The sequence below is a fragment of the Nyctereutes procyonoides genome, unplaced genomic scaffold, assembly GCF_905146905.1.
Source record: "Nyctereutes procyonoides isolate TBG_1078 unplaced genomic scaffold, NYPRO_anot_genome, whole genome shotgun sequence".
Lineage (NCBI taxonomy): Eukaryota > Metazoa > Chordata > Mammalia > Carnivora > Canidae > Nyctereutes > Nyctereutes procyonoides.
In genome coordinates this window covers 16,711,245-16,722,396 of record NW_026575155.1, presented here as the reverse complement: position 1 = coordinate 16,722,396, position 11,152 = coordinate 16,711,245, and the positions used below count along the sequence as shown (strand labels likewise).

The 11,152-nt window shown below is 66.2% G+C and overlaps 1 protein-coding gene and 1 non-coding gene across 2 annotated transcripts in view; both read right to left on the bottom strand.

Moving 5' to 3' along the window:
- Window positions 1-708: 708 nt before the first annotated feature.
- Window positions 709-11,152, bottom strand: part of TRPM2 (transient receptor potential cation channel subfamily M member 2) — a 47,198-nt gene continuing 36,754 nt past the window's right edge. Inside the window, exons 24-33 of the mRNA XM_055313803.1 lie at window positions 10,692-10,779; window positions 9,051-9,138; window positions 8,286-8,443; window positions 7,520-7,596; window positions 7,179-7,280; window positions 5,829-5,915; window positions 5,184-5,289; window positions 3,457-3,558; window positions 2,145-2,261; window positions 709-1,621 (exon numbers count right to left, since the gene is read on the bottom strand). Of these exons, the coding sequence (XP_055169778.1) occupies window positions 1,496-1,621; window positions 2,145-2,261; window positions 3,457-3,558; window positions 5,184-5,289; window positions 5,829-5,915; window positions 7,179-7,280; window positions 7,520-7,596; window positions 8,286-8,443; window positions 9,051-9,138; window positions 10,692-10,779 (1,051 nt within the window). The 3' untranslated portion in view covers window positions 709-1,495. The remainder of the gene's footprint in view (window positions 1,622-2,144; window positions 2,262-3,456; window positions 3,559-5,183; window positions 5,290-5,828; window positions 5,916-7,178; window positions 7,281-7,519; window positions 7,597-8,285; window positions 8,444-9,050; window positions 9,139-10,691; window positions 10,780-11,152) is intronic.
- Window positions 5,177-5,230, bottom strand: LOC129502268 (Z6 small nucleolar RNA). Its single transcript, XR_008662920.1, has one exon. It is a non-coding gene; the product is annotated as a Z6 small nucleolar RNA (small nucleolar RNA).

Sequence of the window (11,152 nt, the reverse complement as noted above, 5' to 3'; positions counted from 1 at the left end):
CCGTGCACACACCGAGGACGGGGCGTGAGCGCGCAGTGGGAGGCGGCCACTGCCAGCCCGAAGGGAGCTCCCACCAGCCCCCAACCCTGCTGGCCCCGGGGGCTCCGGCCGCCAGCCTCCAGGACCAGAACTAAAGGCCTGTTGTTGGAGCCTCCCCACCCCCACCCCGTCAGGGATTTTGTTACCGCAGCCAAGCTAAGTCAGTGTCTGCTTCTCTGAAATTCAGCTTAGAGATGTTCTTTCAGAGCATAATGCATTTTTTGAGTCCTTACGATTCTAAAATGTCATTATTCGGTGCTGCCAGTTGAATGCTAGCTTGGCTAGGTAGATGTGTCTAGATAAAGAACCAACCCCCCCCCCCCCGCCGTGTCCCCCCTACACCTGTGTGTGCCGGAAGCCACGGAGAGGGTATGAGATTGCCGCGGACCAGCCTGGGTGCTGGGGGCCGATCCCGGAGGCTGAGTCCAGGGGTATGAAGAGTAGGGAGCCGGGCGGGAGGGGATCAGAGAGGAAATCATGAGTTTGGGCCTCAGGGGCCTCAGGATGTGCACAGGGAGGAACCGTAGGAGAGGGCCTCGGGAGGAGGCTCCGCCATGGGTCCAAAGAGGTTTCAGTGACTCAGACACAGCGCCCTGAGCACTGCATGTGTCTGAACTTTATTTGCAAGAAGCACAGAAGACCCAGGCCAGGCTGGAGGGAGCAGCAGATTTAATGTTGGGTTTTACAACATTCCCGGCCCTGATGACTCCTGGCGGTTTATGCTGATGGCTTGTGAGTCACTGACACGGAGCAGGGTGGCTCCCCCCGCCGTCTATGCCCACCGCCTGCCCCTCCCTGGGCTCACAGGGAAGGAGGGAGTGCCGTGCATGGGGAGCCCCCGCCCAGTCCCTGGGCTGGCACGTAGGCAGACACCCTGTGGTCTCCAGAGAAGACGTGTGCTTGTGTGGCCCCCGCCCCCCCCGAACGGGCTCAGCCCTGACAGCCCGGGCTCCCGCCCCAGCACAGGTGAGGTCTGGGTAAGGTCACGGTGGACACCACTTCCAGGCTGTGGGCCCGAGGAGAAGAGCACGGGGGATCCCCGACTGTCCGGGAGACGCAGGCCCCAGGCCAGTGCACGTCTGTCGTGGACGAGCTGCTTACGCTGTGACCAGGAGGGAATCACTAGCTGCGGGCCGGGGCTGCCAGGGGTGACAACGGCGGGCGGGTCCCAGGGGCCGCGTCAACCCCGAGGAATGGCCGTGTGACCACAGCCAGCCCGTCCCCTGCCTTGGCTCTCCTCTCAGGGCGCCCTGACATTGTCCAGTTCACAGGCCCATCTGGTCGGCGACTCGAGGTGGAGATCCCCAAACCACACCACGCGGTGCCCCAGCAGCAGCCCCTGGCCCCAGCGAGGTCCAGGGCAGTAGGGCCCTTGGGCAGCCAGTGTCAGCCTGGGTCCCGGGGGCCGACCAGCCTCACCTGCCCCTGGCAGGGGGGCCCGGCTGGAGCCCACGGGTCAGTAGAAAGCCCCGAACAGAGCAGCCACCTTCTGGAGGATGGTCTTGTGGTTGGCATACAGTGGGATGCGCTTGTCCACCACCTGCCATTGGACGGACATCCTGGAGTCACAGGTGTGCAGGTGCTGCAAGGGCAAACGTAGGTGCTGAGTCCCTCCTGAGCCGGCCCTGCCTCTGCCCAAACACCCTCAAAACCAGCTGCAGAAGGGCCACGGGGATGCCACCACCGGGGTCTCTGGCCTGTGGCTGCTTCACTGGGCTCTTCTATCAAAGGGAGTGAGAAACTCCGAGAACTCCCTCCCAGACCTGAAAATCCATCCTGAGGACACAGCCAGTGGCCTTATTCTCAGGGTCCCGTCTTGCAAACCCAGCCCAGGTCTGCTCCCTGGGCCCGGGGGTCCCAGCTCTGCACTGATCCCAGTGTGGGGGATGCTATCCCCATGGGCACGTGACCCCCTCCCAGGAGGTCCAGCTCTGACTCCACCCCGGCCATCTGCAGGTGCCTCCGGGGCCCCCTACTCTCTGCAGCCCCCCACCTGGGCTCAGCCAGTGCTGGCCGCCTGGGACCCTGGGCAGACCCCTCCTGGAGGCCTGGAGGTCCCCCCAGAGCATGGTGGCCCCATGTCGCCCCCTCCCCGGAGCCCGTACAGAGTTCAGCCTCTTCAGATCCATGTCGCTCTGGTCTGGGAAGTGGATGCTGACGGCCACCGTCTCAATCCAGGCGTTGTCCGTGTTCCTGGGGTCGTCCACGTACCCCTTGTACACCTGGGAGGCAGCACAGGGTGAGCCCATCCACCCCGGGGAGCGCTGAGCCCCACCCCTGCTTGCTGCTCCATGAGGACCCCCGGCCACAGCTGCCCACCCTCGGGGGGCCCCCCGGTTCTCTCCCCATCCACACGGCCTGCTCCACGATGCGGCCTCCACGTGCCTGACCCAAGGGGGCCCCCCCGCGCCTCACTCAGCCCCCTCCTGGGCTCCGGCCCTCAGCCAGCGCCTCCCTGCCCGGCCTTGGAAGGACTGCAGCGGGGCGGCGGGCGGCAAAACATTGCGCCAAGTGATAGAAGCCAGACGCCACAGGCTGCTCGCTGTGTGATTGCAACCAGGGCCCTGCACGGGGCAGGGGGGCAGGGGGGCAGGGGGTGCAGAGCCCGAGAGCAGACCAGTGCCGCGGGGGAGGGGTGGGGCGCAGAGAGCGCCCAGGGAATGTTCTGGACAGCTGGAGGTGGGCGTGGTGATCGCACAACACGGCGGGGCACCCGATGCCACGGCCCCGCTCACTTTGCTAATGTGGTGTGGCGTGGATCCCCCTCAGGAAGTAAACCACCAACCGGGCCGGCCCCTGGGAGCGGCTGCCTTCCGGAGGTCAAAAGGCTAAATATCAGCTGTCGCCTGTTTGGCCCTGAACTGGGCCGGACACGGGAGCGGCGACAACCCAGGTGCCCGCCGGCCACGTTCGGCTATTCAAGGCGCAAAACATCCCGCGGCCACGGAAAAGGCGGATTTGTAGATCGGGGCCTAAAACCGCGGCCATCGCAAACTGAGTGAAAAGGCAAGTTAGGAAGAAACGTGCGCGGCGCAGCCCCCTCCTGGGGGACAGCTGGCTGGCCCCGGCCCCGGCCCCGGCCCGCACACGCGGAGGTCACGCCGTGGGCCCGCGGGAAGGGGCGTGCGGCCGCAGACTGCTTTCGTGACAATGAGAAGACTCAGCGAAGGCTGCAGGCCCGACCGCCCGCTGCCCTGCGGGACACAGACCCTGCGTCCCCACGCGCCCGTGTGCTCGGGGCAAGACTGGGGGGGAGGGGAGGACGGGGACACGGCGGGCACCTCCTGGTCCCAGCTCCTCCCCCAAGAGCTGCGGGATGTGGGTGGGGGCGGCGTCCCAGTGTCCCCTCCTGTGCAGCCGCAGCCAGCGTGGGGACCAGGACACGCGGACGGGAGCGAAGCAGAACGGCCGCCTTACCTCCGTGCCCTGTATCAGCAGGTTCTGGAAGGGAGACCAGAACTCTCGACGGAGGACCTGCTTCAGCTTCCGGGGCAGGATCTCTCCCGGTTCCCGAGAGCCCTGAGTGGGGAGGACGCAGGGGGTCTGCGAGGCTGTCCGGGGACCCACCTCCCCTGGCCCCGTGCCCGGCGTGGGCAGCCGGCCAGCGCCCCGGAGCCACAGGCGGAGGCGTGTCTGCGGCCTGGCTGTCTCGGGGCCGAGTGACACTGCCCAGAGCCCACTGCCCACGTCAGCGTGTGACGGAGCCGGGCTGAGTCAGGCCAGAGGCACGGTGTCTCAGGCCAGAGGCATGGCCTCTCTCAAGCCCAGAGGCCACCAGCACCCTGCCCTCCGCCAGCCCGGCCCCAGCAGGGCACGTTTTCACCGCTCACGTTCCTCAGGTGCCAGCTCTCACCTCTGCTGCCCCAGGCCGGGCTCCCGGCCACTCCCCACGCCACCCGCCCCGGGGACCGATCCTGGCCTGCGCTGCCTGGCCCTCGCCCCTCTGGGAGGCCCTGTTTGTTATTAAAGTCCCTCCGAGTCCACGTCACAGCCATCCGCTTTGGCGCTTGAGACACGGCTGCCCCTCGAATGCTGGAGTACTGGGGACCTGTGTGGGTCTGGGGCTGCGGGTACACGGCCTGGGGCTGCAGATAAATGGCCTGGGGCTGCAGGTACACGGCCTGGGGCTGCAGGTACATGGCCTGGGGCTGCAGGTACACGGCCTGGGGCTGTGGGTACATGGCTCTAGGGCTACAGGTACACGGCTCAGAAGACGCCAACTGCTAGACCCACACTGGTGCTGGGCCAGTGTCCTGCCCGCAGAGACCAAAGTGCCCAAGACGGAGGCTGAATCATGCTAGAGGAGCCCCGGGGGGAGAGGGACCGGCCGTAAGCCGCCCCCTGGTTCAGCGGGGCCCCGGGGGTCCTGGCTGCAGGGGCCAGAGCCACCCGGAGCCCCGGACCCCTCGCCGCAGCCTGAGGACCTGGGTGCACACGCATGCCCGCCAACAGGCCGTCCCAGCCAAGCAGCCCTGGGGCCTGGGGCGGGTGCTGAGGTCGGGGGAATCACGGACTTCCCGGGCACGCACTCAGAGGAGGGGTCCCCAGTAGGGGCTGCATCCCAGAGGCTGTGCCCCAGCTCAGAGCCTGTCGGGTAACCTGGTCCTCCTGCCAGGACCCCAGAACAGGCATGGGGGGAGGGCGCACTGGTCTGGGAGTCAAACGGGAGCAGTCCAGCTCAGGGCCTCTGCACCCCTGTCGTGTTCTTCCTCACAAGGCCTTGGGGTGCACTCGGGCCTTCAGCCCTACCTCCAGCTGCTGCTCCTGAGCAGAGGGACCGTTCCTCCGGCCTCCCAGCCCCACACGCCGTCCTGTCCTTAGGGCTCAGCTCTGGGCCACACACCCGCAGCAGGTGCCCGCCTGAGACACCTGCACAGGGACCCATGTCGGTCCCCAGGACTGCGAACCTCCGACGCAGCCCCAGTCCTGAGCCTAGTGCTCCGTCGGCGCCCACACACCAGAGTCTCTGAACCCGTTTTCACGAGCGCAGGATAAGGACCAGGAGGGGGAGTTCCTTGTACGAAGCCAAGCCCCAGTGTGTCCCTCAGAACTGGGGGCAGGGTCCACAGCTGCCCGGGGGGCGCCTGCAGGGGCTCAGCGGGTGGAGCGCCCCGCGGCACGGACGCACGGCTCGAGCGGCTTACCCCTGGCAAGGCCCAGGACTCGGAGACAGGGTGCTTCACCACCAGCACCTCCAGCATTTTCTTTATGCTCTTCCTGCAGATGGCTCCGTCCTGGTTCCGCCTCCACCTGTAGAAGGGACGGCCCGGGGGATCCCCTGACCTCAGCACAGCTCTCCCTGCACCGAGGGGAGGATGGGGGGGAGCCCCCCCGGCTTCCCCGGCCTCCCCGGCGCCCAGCCCTGTCTCCTTTCCCCAGAACCTGCTCCAGGGGGAGAACCAGCCTATGACCGTCAGGGGCGTCTTCCCCTCGTAGGTGCTGCCGGTGGGACTAGAAGGGGGCGGCCTTTCAGGAAAGTTGTTTTTTTGTTTGTTTTGTCAAAAGCCTCAGAGAGAAGCACATGCCTGGCCCAGCTGCTCCCCTGTTGCTCTTTGGAAATGGGTGGGGGGGTGTTATGCACACTTTCATGTGTCTGTCCTGGGCCTTGGTCTGTGGCTTTGCCCCTCTTCCCAGAGGCACCCAAGGGAGGGGGGGGTCTGTGGGAGGCCGGAGCAGGCTCTGGGGGGGCCCACGTGCACCCAGGCCCCACACATGATCCATCCTCTCAGCTGCCAGCGCACGGGGAGGGCCCCACTGGCGACTGAGGGGCCTCGTCCGAGGCTACTCACCGGGTGATCACAGGCTGCAGCGTGTGGTTGGGTCCAAAGTAACTGAGGCTTCCACGCCCACGCAGTCCCGTGCGGCCCATGGGGTTCCTGGGACAGACGGGGGTCACTTAGGCTGCCGCTTGGCTCCGAGAGGACTGGGTGGGGGCAGTGGGCAGGGCACTCACCGGGGAGGGTGCTGGCTCCCCCCGGACCTTCCCCGGCCCAGGATTTCCAGAGCCTGGGCACCTCACCTCAGAGCTGGCGTGGAGAGGCAGGGATGAGACCCCGGACCTGCCAGCCCCTCCCCTGGCCTGGCCAAACCCACCTCCCCACCCGGGGCCACCACCTGGGGACTCCAAGGGACAAGGCAGGAGCTTTAGGCCACCGTGGACTTGGTGGGGAGGGAAAGAGGTCTCCTTGGGAGCCAAAATCCAGCCCCACCGCAGACGCTTACGTGGTAGCGTGGGCACCCCGCCCCCCAGAGAGTGTGCGGCTCGATTGTCGCACCACACGACACACATCTGCATCCGAAGGACTGTGGGTCCCTCTGCGACGCACCAGCCTGACTCCTCCCACGCCACGACCTGCACCTGCCCCACCCCATGTGGCCTCCCGTCCCACAGCTGGGGCCAGCTTCCCGTTCTCACGCCCTGCCCGTCTCCCACCACCTCCCGACAGTCACCCGCTCCTGCTCCAGGACGTAAAGGCCTGCCGCCTGCCACCTCTCTCAGGGCTCGTCCGCCCCAGGGGGCTCAGGGCATCCCAGAGACCTGTCATCCCTCCCCTACTTCTGATGGCACCTTCCTCATCCTCCCAGCCCTGGTGCTGCCACCGCCCCAGCCACCCCAGGCAGAGGAGGCTCCTCTACCTCCAGCACCCCAGGCTGACACACCGCAGGCGTGATGCCACCGGTCACTCGACAGCTTTACGTTGCATGTACTCGATGTACAATGGGACACAGAGCCCGTCCCCGCAGGGAACAGACGCTGGGAAACACCACCCTCCCCTGACACGGCCCCTCCAGCCCCTCAGCTTCTCCCCTGAGGCCAGGACCCTCTCAGGTGAAGCCTGCTTTCTCGGAAATCTATGGAGAGGGCGGGAGCTCATCCCCCTTCCACAGGGAAGAACGGAAGTCACCGAGGTCACTCAGGGATGGAGGCGAAGAGCCCGAGGCCAGCGGTAAGTCCCGGGAGGTGCAGGGAGGGTGCTAAGGAAATCCTTTATGTCAATGTCTCTTTTCTTCTGTATTTTGTTCATTTTTATCAGAAAAACGGCTAGCTTGCCAGGACAGGAGCGCTGACCCCAGGAGCAAGCCCCCGAAGGCACCGCACAAGTGTCGGGGTGATGCGCGAGGGCGGCGGCTGCACTCACAGAGGGAGCCCGTCCTGAACCGCGTAGACCCCGTGGAAGCTCCGCCGGTCTACGGGCCCATCCACGGCGTTGTAGGTGATCCCGGCCACGGGTTCCAGGACACTGGGAGCAAGGGAGAAGCCACGTCCCCACCACGTCCCCGATGGGAGGGGGTGCTGCCCCGGATCGGGCGTCGGGCGCCCCCAGCCACGCGCCTCCCCAGCACATCCCAGCCCCGGGGGGGAGCAGGGCACCCTGTCCCCGCAGGAGCCTCGCCCTGAGCAGCTTCTGGCGGCCACCCTGGAGCGCCCAGCTGGTCCTTGCCCGCCCTCCCACCCGGGCCCGGGGATGCCCACACTCACTTTCCCACGGGGTCCACCAAGCCCTTGTCCTTCCTGTCGTCCGTGTAAAAGGGCGGGTCGTAGATGAGAAAGTCCGTCTGCACAAACACGGCGGTTCTCGCCTCAGGCTGTTACCCCAGACCGCGTCTGGGGCCCAGGCACCCCGGGTGACGGGGGCGGCTCCTCCTCAGGGTGCTCGTCAGCAAGGACCCCGGGAGCATCCCCAAAGTGCACACGGTAGCTCCGTGCTCGGGCAGGCCTGAGGGGTGCACCCGCCCCAGGGGCCCAGCCAGGGGGGCGGCAATGGCTCTGCTGGTCTAGGGGAGCCCCCAGGATGGGGGGGTCTAGGCTGGACTCCAGAAGTGAGGAGGCCCCCCAGCTCGCAGAGACTTGGAAGAAGGAATGGAAACCACAGCCCGGAACATTCTGGAAAGGCCAGAGCGAAAGCCCGTGGGGCAGGGAGGGCACGCAGAGGCTGTCACCTGGCACCCACAAAAGGGGCAGCAAGCGCTCCCCGGGGATGCAGGCTGTAGGACAGGTGAGGCGGGTGCAGGTCGGGGAGCAGTCTGCTCCCTGTGTGGGTCAGAGCCCCCCCAGCGCCCTGGCTCCAATCCCAGCTCCACCGCCTTTAGCTGTGTGGACCTGCATGACTCAGTTTCCTCCTCTGTCCAGCACGCCCCTGTGAGGCTGCGGCGGGCGAGGCCACCTGGTGCCCGGCAGTGTCGGAGGGCTCGCACGGCCCACTGTCCCAGGACACCGGGCGCCTCCGGCTGAGACCGGCACTTACCTCCCAGGGCACCTTCTCGTTGGGCACCGGGAACCGCGTGACGTGGGAGTTGGGGTAGAGGAGGTGCCGGGCGTTCACGTGGTGGGTGTCGCCTGCGTCCTCCGCCTTGTGCCCGCCGTCCGGCTCATGGTCCCGCCCCAGGGAGGCCTTCTGGGGTGCTGGGAAGAGCCACGGGGAGACATGGGCAAAGCCGGAGCCCGGCTCAGACACCTGGCCCACGGGGCGGGGGCGTTCTCTATGGCCCCGTCCCCACGACTGGGCCGCCTCCACCTCCCTGAGCCCAGACCGAACACCGCCAGCCCTCACGGGGGCCCCGCGCAGGGAGGACAGAAGTCTGGGGTCAGGCAGTGCCTCCCGCCAGCGCCTGGCTCCTTGTGTGGCTTCCGCAGAGCCCGTGGAGCAAAGGAGGGCCCACGAGCTCCACTGGGGTCAGCAGTTAATCGGGCCCATTTCCCGGCTGGCTGCACACTGAGGAGCGTGCACTTTGCTTTCTGCCCCCAGGGCACCTCCTGGGCAGCACGATGCATGGGGGCCGGGTGGGAGGGAGGGGGTAGGACGGGGCGTGGGCCAGGCCTCCGCTCACAGTCTCCGCCTGGTCACGTCCGTCCGGGGCTCGGCCCCTGCTTCCACAGGGCGGGCTGCGCTCCCCTGGGCCCCCCGGGCTGGGCGGCTCCCTCGGCCCACCCCCTGGCGCAGCAGGAGCCCCTCCTCCTCCCCACATGCCCCCAGACTCAGGAGAACACGGGCCAGTAGAGGGAGACTCACCCAGGGTGGGGAAGCCCTCCTCGGAGCCAAAGCCACTGTCTCTCAGGGCCTTCACGATCCAGTGCAATGCTCTGGACGTCTGGGCCATCTGGAAGGCACGTCCCAAACAGGATGGGGTCAACACCTGCCCCCGAACTGCATCCCCACGCCTCCCCTGAGACCGCGAGCGAGGGCGCTGCCAGGAGGCCCATCCTGCTGCAGTGACCCCGTCAGCATCCAAGCCCACCCTGCTCCCCTCGGGACCAGGGCCGCTGGTCACCGGCAGTGCCCTCCAGTGAGACACAATGACTGCTGGACCTGGACACACCAGAGGCCCCTGAACGAAGCCCCAGGAGGAGGAATCTGAGCCACAGGAAGAAGGTGGTGCAGGACTACCCACTGGAGCTTCCCACGGCTCCTGCTCCTCCCAGAGAAAAGAAACTTCTAGAAGCCACACATGCTCAACTACAGGTGATAGTAGGAGCCATATGATGAATGGGGGCCGGGGGAACACTGCTCGGCCGCACTGCACCCGTTGTAGAGGGTGTCAGCAAGGCAAGGACCCACGGAGAGAGGGCAGCTTGGGCGGACCCCCGTGTGCAGCAGTCCCCGGAGCTGAGAAGAGGCGGGACTCAGTGACAGCATGTGGGGCTCAGGGCCTGCCTGCTGGGAGGCTGCCGTGGGCAGCAGGGCCTCTCAGAGGAAAGCACTGGTCCTCTGTGCCCCCAGCAGAAGGGGCATAGAAGGAGGGGCCCAGTCCACACCTCCTTATCCTGGAGGCTGGAGCCTCCCTGACCGCCAGTCCCTACGCTTACACTTACGAAAACACACTGTGACAATGACATTTATGTCTGTGCCCACCAGGCTGGAAACCTCTGAGGGGGAGACAATGCCTGTTCACCTTGAGGTTCCTCAGGCCAGCCTGGGGTGCTGCACGGAGGAGGAGCACGGGAAACATGACATGATGGACGGATGGATGGGTGGGTGGATGGATAAATGGGTGGATAAAAGGATGGGTGGGTAGGTGGGCGGATGGATAAAAGGATGGATGGATGGATGGATGGATGGATGGATGGATGGATGGAAGGAAGGAAGAGGGATGGAGGGAGGAAGGGATGGATAGAAAGATGAATGGATTGAAGGAAAATGATGGATGGGTAGACGGATGATGGATAGATGGAATGATAGGTGGGAAAATGGAGGAATGAACAGATGGATGAACAGATGGGTGGAGGGGTGAGTGAACGCTCAGGCGCCTGAGCCCCGCTGGCCTGCGAGGCGATGACTCTTAGAGGTGAGGCTGCTCGGGGCTGCCTGTCTCAGGCCCAGGGCTTGGAGCCCAGGGAGTGTGGCCCACCCGGTGGCCCACCCGGTGGGGGGAGCATGAGTGTGCGCTGACGGGGGATGAGTGGGGCAGAGGCTCCTCTGACCAGTCTATGGTGCAGACACCGCCCGGCGCCAGCGGCAGAGCTCAGCGGGGAGGTGTTTTGCAGAATGTTCTGGAGGACGAAGAAGGCGCCTCTCCTGCTTGGGAACAATCGCCCCCAAGATTCCCCGAGCCCTTCTCTTGGTCGGCTCCGCAGCGCACTCATCATCTCGGCCCCTGACCCCAGGCCTGTCCAGCCCGTGACCAGAAGTGGAGGCCCCGGGCCCCGAACCTACTTGCTCCTCCAGGGAGGCCAGTCTCTGCTCCACGAGGCCTGACTGCTTCAGGCTCTCCCTCTCCAGCAGGTCCACCACGGTGCTGACCCTGCAAGAGCACGCAGCTGAGCCCAGCCGGGCCCGACCCAGGGGCCCGGATGTGGAGGGACTGCGGCGCTAGCCTGCAGGTGCAAGTCCCCCAGACCCAGCAGCCTCCTGGGCTTAGCCGTTAGCTCCAGGCCTCTTCCCTTTCATCTGAAGCTATTTACAACACACGTTGCTGCACAGACCGACCACGGCCTACCCCCCACGGGGACGATCCCGTGGCGAGTGGGTGACCCCAGCTCACACGACTACCTGACAGCCTGCAGGGGCCTCCCTGGCCGGGAGGTGCAGGTACGAGACGCGCCTCACCCAGGTTTGCCCACGGCTGCCAGAAGCGAAGCACCGAGCTCAGCACTGCTTCTGGGCCGCCCTGGGTG